General features: G+C 44.2%; 2 protein-coding genes across 5 annotated transcripts in view; both read left to right on the top strand.

The window, feature by feature from the left end:
* ARNT (aryl hydrocarbon receptor nuclear translocator) overlaps positions 1-7989 on the top strand; it is a 71119-nt gene extending 63130 nt beyond the window's left edge. For 2 of the 3 annotated variants that reach the window (XM_040999166.1, XM_040999168.1), the window contains exons 20-22: positions 3861-4023; positions 5051-5217; positions 6452-7989. In XM_040999166.1, coding sequence (XP_040855100.1) covers positions 3861-4023; positions 5051-5217; positions 6452-6541 — 420 coding nt within the window. In that variant the 3' untranslated portion in view covers positions 6542-7989. The remainder of the gene's footprint in view (positions 1-3860; positions 4024-5050; positions 5218-6451) is intronic. The other variant, XM_040999167.1, reaches the window with a different exon arrangement.
* Positions 7990-9454: 1465 nt separating this feature from the next.
* On the top strand, positions 9455-19015 carry CTSK (cathepsin K). Of its 2 annotated transcripts, XM_040999170.1 has the most exons (8): positions 9455-9894; positions 11499-11619; positions 12078-12200; positions 12282-12437; positions 13395-13613; positions 16692-16857; positions 17086-17191; positions 18364-19015. In XM_040999170.1, the coding sequence occupies exons 2-8, from the start codon at positions 11500-11502 to the stop codon at positions 18461-18463; spliced, it is 990 nt and encodes a 329-aa protein (XP_040855104.1). In that variant the 5' UTR covers positions 9455-9894; position 11499; the 3' UTR covers positions 18464-19015. The 2 variants fall into 2 exon arrangements, with proteins under 2 accessions (XP_040855104.1, XP_040855103.1); XM_040999169.1 differs by lacking the exon at positions 9455-9894 and having other exon boundaries at positions 10991-11619.
* The last annotated feature ends 357 nt before the right edge of the window (positions 19016-19372 follow it).

The following is a 19372-nucleotide window of genomic DNA, read 5'->3' as shown; positions in this document are numbered from 1 at the left end:
ATGTGTTTCTTTACATACAATACAAGGAAACTTCAAAAAGTTGGTGGAGAATATAATTTAAAATAAGCATTTTTAGGCCTGTCACGCTTGCCTTGTGGCTAAAGTTCTCGCCTTGCATGCTCTGGGATCCCAAATGAATACCAGTTCGTATCCTGGTTGCTCCACTTCCCATCCAGCTCCCATTTGTGGCCTGAGAAAGCAGTAGAGTATGGCCCAAGGCCTTGGGACCCTGTGGCTGCTTGGGAGACCCAGAAGAAGCTGCTGGCTCCTCATTTTGGACCAGCTCAGCTCTGGGTGTTGCAGCCACTTGGGGAGTGAACCAGCTAATTTCCCTCCCAGGTCTCTCACTCCCGGATTATGCACTTTCCAGGTGGTTCTGCAGTTTAACTTGACAGAATTAGCCCCCAGTGCCAGCTTCTGCCAGTTGATGCTGTGGCTAAGCCCAGACAACCTTCACCCACTCTAATTTTGTTTGCACCAGCAGGAATAATCAGCCCAGCCTGGCTTTTCCCTGATCTAGTCCACATTAGGCGCACAGGTGTTGTAGCCCTGCCTAGTCTGTTCTGCCCCCATCCAAGCTCATGCTCTCCAGTGGGAGTAGCTGTCCAGCAGGGGAACCACCCTCATATTCCCCTGCTGGCTCTGCCCCCTCCCTTCCTGGTTCTCACATGCACTGGATGGGCACTGCAGTCATATCCGGTACAGACAACCTCACCTTGGCATTCTGTATTGAGGACTGGTTTTTATCGCAACCGAACCTGGCTCGACCCACACACTGTTCTGGTACCTGGATTTGCCAGTGGATGACGTGAACTGATTCAGCCTGGTCTGCCCCTGATCCATGCCAAATGCATGCCAGTGGGAAGCTTCTCGTGGCCTACTCTGGACTATTTCCATTCATGCCTCTTGCGCTTACCTGCAGGGTCTGTGTCCTGCCAGAGGAGTTGCTCAGTCTCCTCCATTAGAACCTCTCCCAGTGCCAGATTTTGTGCATACCAGTGGGTCCATGAGCCAGCCCTACTCAGTTCACCTCCTGTCTTAGCAGGAACAGTGGGGCTAGAATTTCCACAGGGCTTGGCCCACACGGCCCCCACAGAATCTACCCCTGGATATGGCTCTCAAGTGCTAGTTAATGTAATGGCCCTGACCAAAGTGACCATTCTCCTGATCCATCATCATGTCAGGTAACAGAATATGATTCTGCTGGACAAGCTCCGCGCCATAGCTTTTGCATGGACTGGTATTTGGTGGTCAGCATTGCTAAGTGATAACACGTTCTTCAAAGGAAGAGTAACTGTCATTGGGAATCTTTAGGATATATTTACCTCCCAGAAATACAGTTGGTTCAACATGGAGCTACATAAGCAGCAATTCAAACCACCAAAATCCCAGAGCTCCCCTGCCGGGCTGTCAGTGTACTCACCTCAAAGGGAGCAGCCCTGGAGCCTAGGCAGGCCCGGGCCCAGCTCACCACGTGCACATGCATGTGGTGGCTGGCCTGTGGGATCCAGGCATGAGACGCCCCGTCCCAGGACCCACCCGCAGCCGAGAGGCCTCAGGAAGTTTATCCCAGGCCCAAAGTCGCGCCCCACCCCAGTCCCATCTGCCGCCCAATGAGAGCCGCAGGTGGGCCTGCCTAGCCCCACTCCGGAGACCTCCCCCCTTGGTCAGTGTACTCACCCCAAAGGGAGCAGCCCTGGAGCCCATGCATATGACAGTTTTCAAAAACTTCATAAAAATGCATATTACCAGAAAACTATGGATGAATTAGTCAGTATTATTATACAGCACATTAATCTGCTGCTTACAATTCATATGTCTTACAAGTAGTGGTTTGAGTTCCAGCTATTTTACTTCAGATCTAGCTCCCCTCTAATGGCCTGGGAAAGCAGTAGAAGATAACCCAGGTGCTTGGGTCCCTGCACTAATGTGGCAGACCTGAATGAGGCTCCTGACTTCTGGCTTTAGCTTGACCTAGTTCTGGCGTTTGTGGACACATACGGAACTAGTTGATGGAAGCTTTCTCTGTCTTTTTTTCCTTTCTCTTTCTCTCTCTCTGTAGTTTTGCCTTTTAAATAAATAAAGCTTTTTCCATATATCCATCAAATGAGTTTATTCATTCTCTCTCTTCTATTTCCTTCTCTTTCCCTCCCTCCTTTCCTCCCTTCTTTCTTCCCTTCCTTCCTCTTTCTCTTCCTCTCATCATTCTTTATTAAAGATTACTTTTATTTATTTGAAAGAGCAGCTGAGAGAGTGCTTCCATCTGCTCGTCCACTCCCTAGATGGCTATAATGGTCAGGGCTAGGCCAGGTAGACACCACAAACCAGGAGCTTCCTTTGGGTCTCCCATGTGAGTGGTACGTACTCAAACATTTGAACTATCTTCTGGAGATTTTCCCAGGCCATCATGCAGGGAGCTGGATTGGAAGTAGAGAAGCTGGAACACAAACTGGAGTCCATGTGGGATGCTGGTCAGTGGTTTTATTCACTACACCACAGTGCCACTCGTGTAAATCTTTGCAAAAAGTCTCACTGTGGATGAAGTGTTTGCACTGAAATATAACCATCTTTGAATTTCATTTGCAGTGAGCCTTCTGAAGTATCCTTCTATTATTAATGTTTCTTTAGTTCTATGTAATTTTGCAATTTACTAAAAATATTTTCACTTAGTTCTTACAACTGTTTATGTATTTGTTTATTGGAGAGCTGAGATGGAAAGCATTTGCATCTACTGACTGACTCTCCAGTTGCTTAGAACTGTAAGGGCTGGGCTGGGCTGGGCTGACACAAGGGGCTGGGGATGCATTCCAGTTCTCCCAAGTAGTTGGCAGTGACTCAGTTACCTGAACCATCTCTGTTGCCTTTGTTGCTTCTGTTGCATTAACAGGAAGGTACAGTCAGGAGCTGGAGCCTGGGATTGAACCCATGTATTCCAGTATGCAACAGGGTCATGCCAACTGGTGGCTTAACAGCTATGCCTTTTGCCTGCCCCTCTCACAATTTCCTTTTATTAGTCTCATAGTTCTTTGCTTTTTGTATTTTTATCTCCACTACCTAAAATAATACTGGTGAGACTTGGAGTTAGAAGAAATATGTTCAGTGGAATGCAGTTTTTTTTAAGATTTATTTTTTGTTGTTGTTGGAAAGTCAGATTTTGCAGACAGAAGGATGTATATAGAGAAAGATTTCCTTACTGCTGGTTTACTCTCCAAATGGCTGCAACAGCTGGAGCTGAGTTGATCTGAAACCAGGAGCATGGAGCTTCTTTGGGTCTCCCACATGGGTGCAGGGACCCAAAGTCTTGGGCTATCCTCTGTTGCTTTCTCAGGCCACAAGCAGGGAGCTGGATAGGAAGTAGGATATGAACTGGCACCCATTTGGGATCCCAGGAGTTGCAAGGCGAGGATTTAGCCACTAGGCTCTTGTACCAGGACCTGGAATACAGTTTTGTGTTGTTTTGTTTTGTTTTTAAAGTCAGATATGTAGAGAGAAGGAGAGACAGAGAGGAAGATCTTCCGTCCAATGATTCACTCCCCAAGTGAGCACAAAGGCCGATGCTATGCTGATCCGAAGCCAAGATCCAGGAACTTCTTTCGGGTATCCCACACGGGTGCAGGGACCCAAAGCTTTGGGCCGTCCTGGACTGTTTTCCCAGGTCACAAGCAGGGAGCTGGATGGGAAGTAGAGCTGCTGGGATTAGAACCGGGGCCCATATGGGATCCTGGTGCATTCAAGGCGAGGACTTTAGCTGCTAGGCCCGCAGCCGGGCCTGGAATACAGTTTTGACAGTGTTCATTCTCTGAATGCTATATGCAATAATGATAACAATCCATTTGTTGTCTTTCCCTTTCTGTCTTCAGCAGGTGGCTTCCCAGGCTGCAACCAAGACTCGTTCTACCCAGTTTGGTGTGGGTAACTTTCAGTCTCCATCCTCCTTCAACTCCATGTCCCTATCTAGTGCTTCCACTGCATCATCTGGTGCTGCTGCCTACCCCAGTCTGACCAGTCGTGGATCCAACTTTGGTTAGTTGATACCAGGAATACCGTACCAATAAAGAGAAAAGATTTGGTAGTTAGAGTTCGTCATTTCTGTCTTTGGTTCTCTAATGTAATGGTAGGGAGATGCAAGATAAGCAATCCATGTGTAATTTAAAACCTACCCACAGGCCAGTGTTGTGGTGCCTTGGGTTAAGCCACTGATCACAATGCCAGCATCCCATATTAGGGTGCTGGTTTGAGTCTCTGCTGCTTTGCTTCCAATCTGGCTTCCTGATGCCCATATGGAAGACCCAGCTGGAGTTCCAGACTTCTGATTTCAGCCTGGCCCAGCCCTGACCGTTTGCAGCAATTTTGGAAGTAAACCAGAAGATTCAACATCTCTTTTCTCCCTATCTTTGTCCTTGTTTCTCTCACTCTCCCTTCCGAATAGACAAGTCTTTAATAAATAAATGAATAAAATAAAACCCACATAAAAAACAACCTTAGCATATATAACAAAGAGCACATAAAATATGAAATTTGGGCCCAGTGTTAGCCTAGTGCCTAAATCCTCACCTTGCATGTTCTGAGATCCCATATGGACGCTGGTTTGTGTCCTAGCTGCTCTACCTCTCATCCAGTTCCCTGCTTGTACCCTAGGAAAGCAGTAGAGGATGGCCCAAAGCTTTGAGAACCTATGCTCACATAGGAGCTCCTGGCTCCTGGCTTTGGATGGGCTCAGGTCTGTGGCCATGTGAGGAGTGAACCAGGGGATGAAAGATCTGTCTGTCTCTCCTCCTTTCTCTCTGACTTTTCAATAAAAAAAATCTTTTAAAAAAAGTGTGGTTAGTAGTATGCCAATTTAATCAAAAGAAAGAGATGAGTCTGCAAAGGCTACTAGCTAAGAAAGAAAAAATCATTTGGGGCTAGGTTTTAAAACAGAAGAGGCATGAAGTGTCTGTTGGGAAGGACAGAGGTATCCTAGATAAAATAAATGGCTTTCATTTAGGTATAAGTCAGTTTCTCCTCTCCAGTGGAACTAATAAATTGATGATACATACTGTGTTTCTAGCTCCAGAGACTGGACAGCCTGCAGGCCAGTTCCCGACTCGGACAGCAGAGGGTGTAGGTGTCTGGCCCCAGTGGCAGGGCCAGCAGCCTCATCATCGGTCAAGTTCTGGCGAGCAGCATGTTCAGCAGCCATCAGCACAGCAAACTAGCCAGCCTGAGGTCTTCCAGGTGAGAAGTGAGAAGACTTCAGGAAATCAGAAGCTAGGAGAGGAAGGGGTCAAAGAAAGGAGACAAGGAAACTTACCTAGACTGAGGTGGTTGGTTGGAATTAGGTGGGATGTGTAGGGAGAAATGTCAGGAATTGGAAATATTGTGAACTTAGTACAAGTCACAGCTTTAACCAACCAGCCAGAGTGAGATGTGAAGTGGTATTTGAAGATGCCAGAAAAGGTTATTTTGGTTCATTTTTGTTGATCCACATCTTGACTACACAATAGTTTTGGGATTAGAATATATTGAGGGTATTTCAGAAGGCTTATGGAAAAAAAGAAACTTGAAGTTTATTTTGGTGTTAAATTTTTTTTGAAATCCATGCATTTAAGAGGTCCTCAAAACATTTGTGAAGGGCCCGGAACTGGGTGTTACATGTTAAGTCACCACTTGCAATGCTGGTATTCCCATATGGTGCCAATTCAAAGCCAGCTCTCTACTTCCCATGTGACTCTCTGCTAATGTGTCTAAGAAAACAACGGAAGATATCCCAAGGCCTGGGGACCCTGCATTTGTGTGGAAGACATCCCTACACACATATAGAAGAAGCTGCTGTAGGCAGCCATTTGGAGAATGAACCAGCAGATGTAAGATCTCTCTCTGCTTCTGTCTCTGTAACTCTGTCTTTTAAATTTTTACAGAAAAGTTTGTGAAAAATGTGCTTTAAGAAAAAAAGTAGCATGTGGATTTCAAAAATGTTTGCACTAAAATAAATTTTAAATTCCATTCTTTCCCCATAAATTTTTTGAAGGCTTCCTCTTCCCCCTTCCCTGTATCCATCTATCTATCCTGAAGGGACTGCAAGAGTAAATGGTGTAGTCTGTGACAAGACAGGGGAAGAACTAGCCTACAGCACAAGTTGGAAGAAGGAAGTAGCCATTGGTGGAAACATAGGCTAAGGAATATCCCACACAAAGGATCTCCAAAAAAATTCAGGGAAAATGTATTATGGAAAATCTATATTTAAAAAAAAAGAGCAGAACTTTGGAGCTGTAGGATGACAACAGCAAGGGGAATGGGGAGAAAGGTTGTGATCTAAAGGAGTGACATGCTGTGAGGAAGCAGGAACAGAGAGCCTCGCACCCTGGAGGCTGTGAGGTCGGTGTGGTGATGCAGGGGATGTTGGGTAGGAGCTTGGTAAGCGTAGGTAATTGAGGTGGATGACCTAAGTTTAATCTTTTCCTCTTACTAGGAGATGCTTTCTATGCTTGGAGACCAGAGCAACAGCTACAACAATGAAGAATTTCCTGACCTAACTATGTTTCCTTCGTTTTCAGAATAGAACTGTTGGGGTGAGGATAAGGGGTGGGGGAGAAAAAAATTACTTTGTTTTGAAAAAGCAAATCTTTCTGTAAACAGAATAAAAAGTCCTCTCCCTTCCCTTCCCTCACCCCTGACATGTAGCCCCTTTTCCTTTGAGACTCTCCCCTGCCCTCCTGCCTCTGCAACCTAACATTTTTTGAAGGAATGGAATGGGTTTCCAAGGATGTTAGGGCCCTTTGAACATTTGAGGCTAGATGAGAATAGAATGCCTGTCTGTATTTCTCCTGGCTAGACGTTGTACGCTTTCAATCTGAGGTAGTGTCAAGGGGCTGGCCAGAAGAACCAGAGCTCCGCTATTTTCCTTGGATACTGTGGTTTGCTTTTGGAAAGAAATTCTAAATGGAATGAAGGAAAGGAGAGAAAAATAGTCCTCATATTTGAGGATCACAAAACATGGTAGGTATGTATGAGGCTTTAGGAAGTGAGCATAGGCTCTTTATGTTGCCTGTGAGCAATTCCCTTGGGGAAAAAAAAAACATGTGAGTGAGAGAGAGAGAGAGAGAGAGAGAGAGTGTGTGTGTGTGTTTTTCTGTGCTTGTTTCTCCCTATTAGGGAGTTATGCAAAAACTTATCCGAAATTTTATCTTTATCTTTCTGTGTGCTTTTCAAAGAGTCCTAAGAAGTTAAATCTTCCAGGTATTTTCCACTTAGTATTGCAGCCAGAGTATTTAAATAAATGTCCTTGCTGCACTGTGTCTATGCCCAGCTGATATGCAACTTCAGGCAAATACATCAAGTCTTCTGTTGTTATGGTTGGTCTCTTATCAAACATATTCAGTGATAAAGCTAGATTACTCCCATATTTGGTGCTCTCAGCTTTTTTGGAAGATCTACAATCATAATCAAAGTAGGCTGGCAAGATAAACACTTTCAGAACCCCCGGACTTGGCCATAAGGATAATAATGCTGCATTTTTTTCAGAATCACACCTTATGTATGTATGTGTGTGTTATATAGAGGTTATTTCTGCATGGAAACTCAACTTCTTGGATTTAGCAGATCTAGTGAAAATCTTCATTGTTGGAGTATAAGCCAAATACAGATTCTCTTGCAATGTAGCCTCTTTGATCATCTTAACTTCAAGATACCCAGGCTATCAAGAAGCATTTGGGTCTCTCCTGGGCTGGTAGTTCTTTTCTCTTTGTTCCTCCTCCAGTCTGGAGATTGGATTTTGCTTTAGATTGCAAGTATAATTTCCTATGATGGATGGGGCCTGGACTCCCATCCCAACAGGGTTACTTGGTAATGAACTATAGCCAAATAAACGCAGATACAAGTTTCTGCTCTCACCTTTTACCTTCCTCAGGTTAGTTCTATATGTCAGCCATTTTGTTTTAATTGGCTCCGGCCAATATCTAAGTGCAAGGCTGAATTAATAAGCAGAAGGCATATTAAACCTAGTCATCAGGGACTGCAGATCACCAATGGCCTTGGAGAGACTGAGGGAATGTCGTTTGCTGGGTTTCCCTCCCTTTTGTCTCCGTTCCAGTGCCAGGTAGTGAAGTGGAAAGGAGACAGTTTATTTTTGTATTCTTTGTGCACACATACAGTATACATATATATTTATATCACAGTTTATGAAACCAAAAAGTTGAGTTTCCAATGGAATCCTTGTTTTTTTAATAATCAACTGTTTTTAAATGTGATCAGGACTATAATATTGTACAGTTATTATAGGGTTTGGGGGAGCGGGGAGGGTGGGAGAAGATGCTCTGGGGGGTTTGTTTCTGCCTTTCCTTCAGGGTTTTATTTTTGATTTTTTTTTTTTTCTTGTTGGCCATTTCTGTTTTGCTGGCATCTGTGCTGAGCCTTACAGTGGCAAAAATAATGACATGTAGCAAAGATTTTAAAACAAAATATTTTTTCCTTTTGTAAAATTTGTGTTGTGTGAACTTGATTGCGACTCTTCCTTTCCAGTTCTTACAAAGCATTCACAAGTAGAGGAAACCATAGGTTGATCTCCAAACAGGCATAAACCACATTTGTGATTTTTAATTGTAGGAATCAGAAATCAGAGTTCTAATCACTCCCCCTCACTTGTCCTCCTGATCCTGACGCATTCTGAGTAAACATCCTGATCACAAGGTTGCGGGTGGGGGCTGCCCAAGTTCACGAAGGGGGAGGGTAGAGTTGGAACTTGAAGGCCCTGGGATACATGATGGATGCCTTTCCTTGCTTAAATCCTGTTCTGGAGTTAAAGATGGGAAAGTTTGTCCAGTCCTAGAACTGGTTTTCCTTTAAGGACCAAATGGTTATTAGCGACTGAAGGTCCAGAGATCTAATCCTGTCTTCTTTAAGGCTCTGCGAGTTGAATCCAGTTAGAAACTGAAACCCAAATCCCAGATATAATTAGCTTTCTATCCCAGTGACCTTCTTTCCCTCTTTCTGCATATCTGTTTATGGAGGAAAAGGGAGTGTAGGGATGTGATTTGATGACTGAACAGATTCTTATGATCTGTCACATGCTGTATGTTAGGAAATTATTTGGAGACACTCATGTGACTGGACGTAGACGGGGGATTTTAACAGTTGAGGCATAATGCTCATCAGGCATCCCGACATCTGAGCGTGTTAGCAGCAGAGTCACATGTGGATCCATCAGAACCCAGGGCTCTGACTGCAGTGCTGGCACAAGCCAGGAATGTTGGTTTTGATTACTTTTAGGACCAGTTTCATCTGGACTTTCTGGGCATGCACGCAGTCAGCAATACCAGTTCCCTTTCTGGAAGTGATGACAAATTTACAGCAGCTTCACAAACTATAATTTTAGAAGCTATGATTTCCTTTATATTACTCTTTTTTAGCCTTTTGTGTTTAATTCCTTTATCCCAGAGGTGAGAGAATCAAATGTTATGGAGGTGGATCATAACAGGAAAAGAGTAGGAAAAGATTGTAACCCCTCAATATTATAATGAAGGATATTAAAGAAGAAGGATGGGAGAGAACAAGAGTGCGTCCTTCAGTGTTCTTAAGTCCTTCCATTTCTCTGTCACACATGAAGGTAAGTTCCAACTCGCTAATGTGTGTTGTGGTCTTTTTTGTTCCTCTAAAGACAGTCATGTGAAACCAAATACTCTCCAACCTGACACATAAAGCTGCACACACACACAGGCACTGCGCAAACCCACTGCCTCCTTCCTTCCTGACACTCCTCAGCGCTCCTATCCCCGCCTCTCGACCTTATCCAAATTTTCCAGCCAACTGCTGGAACTGACTTCCGCAATCTTGATGGAATAAATCTAGCACCCCAGTCATCCGCCCACATTCAGCACACTCCTAGCTGAAAGGAGCCACATTGATTTCCTTCAGAAGGTAAGATTTTTCAACTTCCTCAATGATTTAGCTCCTTTGTCTTGCTAATTCTTGATTTTGGGAGTATTAAAAAATTTAATGCTGGGGAATTGGAGTAAGTGTTGTAGGCTGTGCAGGTGAAAACAGATGCCTTTATCTTCCTGTCTTCCTCTGCGTATATCTGACTTTTCAATAACAGTAAATAAATCTGGAAAAAAAAAAAGATTTATGAAACAAATGCCTTTCTTGGATTATTTCCTAGCCAGATGTGCCTAGAATCTTAAGATTTTGTGTGATTTTGTCTACATGAGCATGATTGAAAGTACAGAGTCCTTTGCCTGCCCTCAGTAGTAGCACCTCCGGCAGTTTTCTGCTTTTGCCCGACGGAGTAAGAGAGTTGGTTCAGGAGGTGGGGGAGAGGAGGAGTGTCTGGGGTGCTAACTTGTGCTCGCCACTCAGAAATCTCCCAAGTTCTGCCATTATCCTGCAAAGTCTGCAAAGATTACGTAAAAAGAACTATAAATTCAGAATTGGGCAAGTCCTGGGACTTGCTGCTGACTGCACCCTGTTAAAATGGAAGACTTACAATGAAGCAGTCCAGGGCAAGAAATGAGTCAACTTCTGAGAAGCTGTGAATTTATTCATGGAGCATTGCTTTTCACTCGACAGACTCAACAAACCTTGATTCAGACATCTTATAGGAGGCAGCCACAGAGGGCTTCTTTTTTTTATTTTTTCTTCTTCTTCTTCTTCTTTTTTTTGTCATTGCTGGAAAAAGAAACAAAACTTCTCTACCCGCAGCATCTGGTTGAAATTAGGACAGTTTCCTGCCTAAGGCAGGCGGAGACGAGAAAGGAGGAAGAAGAGAAGTTAGAGTGAGGAGACAGTGAAGACAGATAATGGGAAATACAAGGGACTTTAAAAAGTTCAAGGAGACATGGAATTAAAATGTCTATTTTAATGTAACTGAAGGACCACACATGATTTATTTCACCATTCATGTTTTTGGGAACTTGGTGAAAATTTCTTGTACGGTTCATTTTACCTCTCCTGGCAAGGGCTAGAAAAAAATATCAGAATTAAGCAAAAAGGAAAAGAATGCCTTGAAGAATTAATCAGGAAGCAAAACAGCTGGAAGTGTCTCCTTTGCGTGTTCTCTAACCCCACCCCCCACCTTGTCCATGCCCACGCCTGCCAAGGACCCTAGAGGACACAGGTGATTATTGCAGATTGTGCAAATGTGTGTCTGAGTGCTGGTTGCACTTACCCATCGTCAAAATACTTGGAACCCACTGTGCCAATATTCCAAACAGGGCTAGTGCTTTCCTGTTACTGTTTGTTCTCACAAGTGAAATTCACCCTCCATTTGCTGCTTTTCTCCCAAAGCCAAGTGTCCCTCTGCTTCATGGTGCAGAGGAAAGGGTTCTTTGGGTTCACATATCCTCCAAAACTACTGTGTGGTGCATGGATTTTCCTTTTAAGGGAGATGAATATAAGTTTCTCAAAGAAGGCTGTGACTCATGAAAGGCTAAGAGTCACTTTTCTGGAAATACTGCCTCAGATGTTTCCTGATCCTTAGCAAGGTCGTGCAATCCAAGACTCTCTCCTAATTCTCCCCTTTTCAGGATGTGGGGTCTCAGGATTCTGCTGCTACCCCTTGTGAGTTTTGCTCTACATCCTGAGGAGCTACTGGATACGCAGTGGGAGCTATGGAAGAAGACCCACAGCAAACAGTATAACAGCAAGGTGCCTGGGGACCCAAAGGGAAGCATGACAGGATGGCTGGGGCCTGAGATCCCAAGTCTTAGCTTCCAAACTCCCTTCTCTAAGACGAAGAAAGTACTTCAGCTAAGCAAACCCACCCCTGTTCCCTATCAGCGTAACGTAGGGTTTTCATTGCTGTGCCTCAGCTAACCACTAGCCAGGCCCTGTTCTTCCTTGGCTTGTTAGCTGTCCTGTATTTCTCTTTGAGGAAGGCTTCTCAAGAGTGCTTTTAATGTATAGGCAATTTTTCTGTGTCTTCCCAGATCTTTATGTTGAACTATTTGTGTCTCTCTGCATGATTTTAATAATCCAAAGTTAGCTTTCCAACTTGATTGTAAAATCTTTATAATTCTGAGTTTTATGTCTAAAAGCCTCCATAGTAGTATTATATACATCATTTTGCACACAGTCTGTGCAAGTACTAACTATACTCTGTTTAGGCGGATGAAATCTCTCGACGCTTAATTTGGGAAAAAAACCTAAAGCATATTTCCATCCATAACCTTGAAGCCTCTCTGGGTATGCATACATACGAACTGGCCATGAACCACTTGGGGGACATGGTGAGTGCATCTGTGACTCCTTACGTAAGTGTCGTTTTGGACCATAGTTCCCCAAGGATAACTTGGCTGATTCTTTCTCAGACCAGCGAAGAAGTGGTTCAGAAGATGACTGGGTTCAAAGCACCCCCCTCTCGTTTGCGCAGTAATGACACCCTTTACATCCCTGACTGGGAAGGTAGAGCCCCAGACTCCGTGGACTATCGGAAGAAGGGATACGTCACTCCTGTCAAAAACCAGGTACACTCTCGGTGTGAGCATCAAATGTAGTATGGCTTCTTCCTTTTTCTGCCTCTTTGTTCTTAAGCCGGGAAGTTACCCGGCATAGGGGTGCAAGGGATGGCAGTGTGTCTGTCTCCTGATGCTGAAAGAATATAAAATCTTCCATTATCCATCTCTTGTTTTTATGCATTTGACTTGTTTCTCATTTTTCCTTATTACAAATATTGTTGCAATAAATACTTTGGTGTACACATTTTTGTGCGCTGTGCAAATATTTAAGCAAAACAAATCCTGCAGTTAGAATTGATATGTCACATATCCTTTCCAAAAATGCTTTTACAATCTTACATTCTTAACCCCTGTAAAAATGCTAGTTTTCCCACAGTCCTCTCCCGACCCTGCTCTGACTCTGCCCCTCCCTCTGCACCCTGCCATTACAGTGCTGATAGCGATTCAAGATGGCTTAAACATAACCCCTGTTGTGGTGATCTTACACAATAGAAAGCATAGGAAAGATAAACAAAATCTACAATCTATCCACCTAAGCATAATAATAGTACTTTTTGGAGAGGATATTATATGTTACGAATTTATAAGTTCTTTGTATAAATTAAATATTTACTTTTCATAGCAACCCCATTAAAATGTATCCTATTACGGAAAAGGAAACAGAAGGAAATTTTAGTAGTTTGTTCAATGTCACATAACTAATGGGTTAGATAACCCAGCTGAATTGCTGCCCAAGTGACTTTTGGCTCAACTCTGCTTTACTGAGGCTGCTGGTACCAATGGCGGTAACCGTTAGCCATCACAGGGATAGCAACAGAACCATGCAAGCCCCAAGTGTTCAATGAAAGGGAGCTGGGAGGTTTCACAACACAGGTGACGCTTGTGCTAGAATTTATCAGCTGTGTTGGATTTCCTGTAGAGAATATGACCAGTAATGACCCACAATGCTTTCTGTGTGCCTCTCAGGGCCAGTGCGGTTCCTGTTGGGCTTTTAGCTCTGTGGGTGCCCTGGAGGGCCAGCTCAAGAAGAAAACTGGCAAACTCTTAAATCTGAGTCCCCAGAACCTGGTGGACTGTGTGTCTGAGAATGACGGCTGTGGAGGAGGCTACATGACCAACGCCTTCCAGTATGTGCAGAGGAACCGGGGCATTGACTCAGAAGATGCCTACCCGTACGTGGGACAGGTGAGACCACCCCACGCAGGGCTGCAGCTCAGGAGCACACCTTCTTCCCTACCTTCATGTTTGGTGCTGAAACAGTTCCAGAATCCTTGTTTTCTATTACCCTAGCCTGCCCTCTTGATTGGCTGACCTACATCATCTGAGGGAATTGGAAGAGTTAGGCTACCATGATTCCTGTTCCCCTCTCTGCCTTAGAATGAAGTGTTTGCAAGTCTGTATACTCTTCCACCAAACGCTCCACTCCTTTAGCAAACCTTCAGACCCATCACACTATTTTTTTGAATCATGAGGCTCTAATTTAAGTGGTCTCAGTGTGGGTTTGTGCAACATTTAAGCAATAGGGAAGATAACATCCTAACATGTATGAAACAACAAAAATATACTACCTCATATTGTAATTTTAGAGATAAAAGATTAACCCACTTCCTCCTTTTTTTAAAGCCCATTTGATCCCCCCCTTTTTTAGATTTATTTATTTATTTGAACATTTGAGAGAGAGAGAGAGAGAGATAAAAGAGAGAGAGAGAGCTCATCTGTATAGCAATTCACTTCACAAATGGCCATTATTGCTGGCCAAGGGTGAGCCAGACCAAAGCCAGGAGCCAGGAGCTTCTTCCAGGACTCCCATGTGGGTGCAGGGGCCTAAGGCTTTGAGCCATCCTCTGCTGGTCTCCCAGGCCATTAGCAGGGAGCTGAATTGGAAGTGGAGCCATTGGGACTTGATGCCATATCAATGCCAATATCACAGCTGCTATGCCACAACTCTGGGCTTCCTCCATGATCTTTTAATAACAAGAAGCAGATCTTCGTCCTCTCAAAAGGAAATAATCTGAAATTTTAAAAAATATATTGTGCATTTTGTATGCCTACACTGAGATTGAGTGAATATATGATGTTTGTAACAGGAGCTGTTGGAACAGGGATAGCAAGTTTGAGTAATAAAAGTAATCATCCCTGTCACTGGCTTAAAGCCAGGGGGCCAGGAGCTCTGTACTGGTCTCTCTTAGGCTGGCATGGGCACACGCACTTGAGTCATCTTTGGTTGCTTTCCTGGGTGCATAGCAGGGAGCTGGATGGGAAGCAGAGCAGCTGGGACTCAAATCAGCATCCAGTTAGTTAGATCAGGAAGGGATCAAAAATGGAGCAGTCATGACCCTGCTATGATGTGCTGGTGACAGGACAGCTCAACCCACTGTGGCACAAAGTTATCCCCAGAAGAAATGTCCTATCTCTGTCTTTCTGTCTCTGTCTGTTTAGGGATGTAAAGGGTAAGAGCTTGTGAACACTCTGGTTTATTGATTTACTGCTCAGATGCCCACATGGCTGGGACTTTCCAAGGCATAATGGGTAAAGCTGCCTGCAGCATAGGCATCCCATATGGGGACCAGTTCGAGTCCCAGCTGCTCTACTTCTGACCCAGCTCCCTGCTTACAGCCTGAGAAAACAGCAGATGGCTGAGGTCTTTGGGTCCCTGCTCCTACATAGGAGACCTGGAAGAAGCTCCTGGCTTTGAATCAGCTCAACTGGCTGTTGGAGCTATCTAGAGAGTGAACCAGCAGATGGAAGTTCTTTTTCTCTCTCTTCTCTTGTAATCTGCTCTCAAATAAAAAATGAATGAATCTTTAAAAACAAAACAAAAATAGCTCTTGAGAAATCGTTAAGTCAATAGAAAAACATAATTTTATGGACCCAGCACAATGGTTAGTTTTAAATCCTCACCTTGTAAGTGCCGGGATCTCATGCGTGCTGGTTCATGTCCCAACTGCTCTGCTTCCCACCCAACTCTCTGCTTGTGGCCTGAGAAGGCAGTAGAGGACAGCCCAAAGCGTTGCGACCCTGCAATGGCATGGGAAACCTGGAAGAAGCTCCTGGCTTTGGATCAGCTCAGCTTCAGAGGTCACTTGGAGAGTAAACTAGCAGATGAACAGTCTGTCTCTCTTTCTATCTGTAAATCTGTCTTTCCAATAAAAATAAACAAATCTTTTTTTTTAAACTGTTATCTTAGATTATTATGCCAAGTGCTGTCCTTACCGCTTATATTTAATAATGCATTCTGGGCTGGGCACGGTGGCCTAGTGGCTGAGATCCCATAGGGATAGCAGTTCTAATCCCAGCAGCCCGCTTCCCATCCAGCTCCCTGCTTGTGGCCTGGGAAAGCAGTTGAGGATGGCCCAGAGCCTTAGGACACTGCAGCCACATGGGAGAATTGAAAGAGCTCCTGACTCCTGGCTTTGGATCGGCGCAGCTCCAACCATTGTGTTCACTTGGGGAGTGAGCCATCAGATGGGGGGTTTTCCTCTTTTGTCTCTCCTCTCTCTCTCTATATATATATCTGGCTTTGCAGTGAAAATAAATCTTTAAAAGCAAAACAAAACAAAACAAATCTTTAAAAAAATGTATTCTTGTTGATATGATTTTAGGGTTTTTGAAGTAGTAATCTGTAGGAAAATGAATGCCAAAAAAAAGTGTACCAACCTGGTAGAAACTGACATTAGCTTCTGTAACTGCAGTTTGCCAGTGACACACATTGTTAACCAGATCTACTAAACTTAGTGTTGGGGGTGGGGGAGTTCACAGGCCAAATGGTTAGTTATAAGTGTGTTTTTGTGTCTTGTTATATGATTTTTTATTTACCTAGGTTGAGAGCACAGTGTCTGACCAGAACTGCACCCTCTCCAAGGAACTTTGCTTTGCTCGGTACCAGTGGCTTAGGACTTCCTCCTCGCCCTAGCCTTGTCTTGGCTTCCATGTGCAGCACTTGCTGTTTCTGTGTGCACAGAGGCACACATGCAGCAGCTCATGGCCAGAAGATGGTTTGGGCACTTTGAAAAATGTGATTCAGAGTTCTTTTTGTACTCTGAGGAAATACAGCTGCTTTCTCTTTTGAAAGCCATACAGCTTGTCTTCTTTGATACATGTCTGTAAGCCACTTGCAGTGAGGAGGACCAGCTCCCTCTAGGCTCCAGCTTGCTGCTACTGCCATTTGTTCAATATTACTCCAAACATTGGTTGGACTTCTCACTAATGAACTCGCTGCCTGTGGCTTTGTCCCCTAGTCCTTTTGCAACCCGTTTCTTCCAGGATGAAAGTTGTATGTACAATCCAACTGGCAAGGCAGCTAAGTGCAGAGGGTACCGGGAGATCCCTGAGGGAAACGAGAAAGCCCTAAAAAGGGCAGTGGCTCGAGTGGGACCCATTTCTGTGGCCATTGACGCAAGCCTGACCTCTTTCCAGTTTTACAGTAAAGGTAAGAAGTTGTTTCTAGAGATCCCTGTCTTAGGTGATGTGGGCTTGGTGACTTCTCCAAGGGCCTGAACCTTTTCAGTGGTCTGTTTTCATATTCACACTGGATCTGCCAGGAAGAAGTCCACAGCTGCCATGCGGCAGGGCATCTCTGTCGTAGACCCTCCTGACTGAGAGATGCCTGCTGGGCAGCCGCGACATGGCAGGTTCATCTTCACTGTCTGTGTCCTAGGTGTGTACTATGATGAAAACTGCAATAGTGATAACATTAACCACGCGGTTCTGGCAGTGGGATATGGCATCCAGAAGGGAACCAAGCACTGGATAATCAAAAACAGGTAATGATGGGACTGCACATTGTATGACTCACATCACATTCAGGCTTACCTCCAGCTTCCTGGTATTCCTTTCTGTGTCATAGGCATCCCAGTGAGAAGCTCCTGATTGTGAAGCTGACATTTAGGGTCAGACTCTGTGACTGTGTCAGGCACCTGCAGCATGTGCAGGGTGCTTAGTTCCTTACAGGACTAGAGGAGCAGGGGTCTGCCTTCCGTGACCTCACAACCCACCGAGAATGAGTTAAGCAGCTATGGCATCCTTTTGCTCAGAGAACCAGTGGGGAATTTGGAGTGTTAGTAACTGGAGAATTTGCTGTTTGAGGAAAAAGGACCAAAAGGTGATGTAAACAATGTAGGAAGATAAATGAGGGGACTCCAGAAACTTCATGAAAAGATGGAAAAACTTCATGGAAAAATGTTTATTTCCTTGTAAACATTTTTTTGAAATCCATAGCATAACTTTCTCAGTTTCTTTCATAACACTTCTTCATGAGCTTTTAAAATACTCTGCCTGTAGACCACTCCTTTCTTCAGCTCCCATCTTGCAGTCTGTTCACACATTTCCCTGGTAGTCTCATCCACTCTCAGTGTTTCTTCTGTCTCTCTGAGGGGTTTACTGCCCAATCAGGAACATCAGCTTCAGCCTCTACTGCCTTATTGTTCTGTGCAATCTAAAGTTAATTTTCTCAAACTACAGCTCTGCTCGTATCATTCTTTTACCCCAAAAAACTTTCACTGACTCTTCCACCACAATTGAGCCACAAAGTAAAACATGAACTCTGACTTTGTACTGAGGATAATAGAACCTTATGACGTTCTACCTTCCCAGACGCATCTGCTGCCGTACCTGTCAGGCAACCTCCTTTTTGGATAGGATCGCATGGCCCGTGCCTTCCTGCTCTTACTTTTCATTTCTATCCCTTTTCCACAGATCCAAATTCTCCCCCGCCCTTGGGCTGAGCTCACATGTTCTTTCCTCTTCCATCAAACAGTCTTTCCCACTTTTGAGACTTGTGGCATCATGTCTTCTCTCTGTTTCTTGATGTTGAACTCTTTAACGGTAAAAACCGTCTTACTCATTTTTGCAGACCATCGGTGTGTAACATACGCTCAGTGTTTTAATGAATAACTAAATGGAGGGGACTAAGGATTTCTCTTGATTGGTCTTACAGCTGGGGAGAAAGCTGGGGAAACAAAGGCTATATCCTCATGGCTCGGAATAAGAACAACGCCTGTGGCATTGCCAGCCTGGCCAGCTTCCCTAAGATGTGATTCCAGCCAGCCATGCCCATCCTGCTCGCCAACGGCTCAGCAAGGTGGCTTCGTGATGCTCCCTCACGAGGAGCTGCCAGGCCATTCTTGAAGTAGAAATGATGTTACCGATCGCTCACTCTCCTCATTTGTTTGTGCATGAAGTGAGACTCCTGTCGGTCTCCTTCTCTGCACTCACAGCTTTTTTCTTTGTGGCTTCGGCAGGAATTTCCCTAACAAGTGTGGGCTCTTCGGTTTAAGAGAGGTGCCCACATGCTGACCCGTGTTATCTTGAGGCTGATGTGCAAATAGAAGCTAGAGATCCCCAAGTCGGCTGTGCTCTCAGTCCCTGGGCCTGGTGGGCCTTCGCCACTGCCAGCCACACACTGACTTGACCTCAGCGTTTTGAGTTTCCTTCTTTTTAACGTAAAGTTAGAAATCTGTATTTTCCACTCTGATTCACAAATTTATTCGTAAGTCTCTAAGTTTACAAGGTGTAAAAATAAAAAATGTGTGTTCTTTTTCCTTTGTTGCATTTTTGAAATAAACTATTTATCTCTTGTCTACAATTTATTAAGTAGCATACATGTTCATTTTGTGTTGGACACTGTGCTGGTCACTGTGCAGAAAGATGAATAAACTTTGTTCTCGGTACTTGATGTGCTAGTCTTCTGCTTGGAGAAACATAAAAATAATAAATCTTTGGGAAAAAAAACTGTATGATCAGGTGGCCCATTAAAGAGTTCGAGGCCTACAGAGTGGAGCTGAGAAGAGCAGGTTGGAAGTGAATCTTAATGGGCCTTGATTGCCCAGTATATCCCAAGAAATTCATCCTGTACTTTAAAGACATACAAGTATTTAATAGGTATCAGATATTTTCTACCAGAAAGAAGGCATATTCAGATCTGTATTTTAGCAATACTCCTCTAG

The sequence above is a fragment of the Ochotona curzoniae genome, unplaced genomic scaffold (assembly GCF_017591425.1).
Source record: "Ochotona curzoniae isolate NIBS_2020 unplaced genomic scaffold, NIBS_Ocur_1.0 scaffold_1037, whole genome shotgun sequence".
Taxonomy (NCBI): Eukaryota; Metazoa; Chordata; class Mammalia; order Lagomorpha; family Ochotonidae; genus Ochotona; species Ochotona curzoniae.
This window is presented reverse-complemented; position numbering and strand designations above follow the sequence as displayed.

Coding starts and splice junctions, on each gene's coding strand:
- CTSK (XM_040999170.1), top strand. CDS start 11,500: ATGTGGGGTCTCAGGATTCTGCTGCTACCCCTTGTGAGTTTTGCTCTA. Junction 11,620..12,077: donor GCAAACAGTATAACAGCAAG/GTGCCTGGGGAC, acceptor TACTCTGTTTAG/GCGGATGAAATCTCTCGACG. Junction 17,192..18,363: donor CACTGGATAATCAAAAACAG/GTAATGATGGGA, acceptor TTGGTCTTACAG/CTGGGGAGAAAGCTGGGGAA.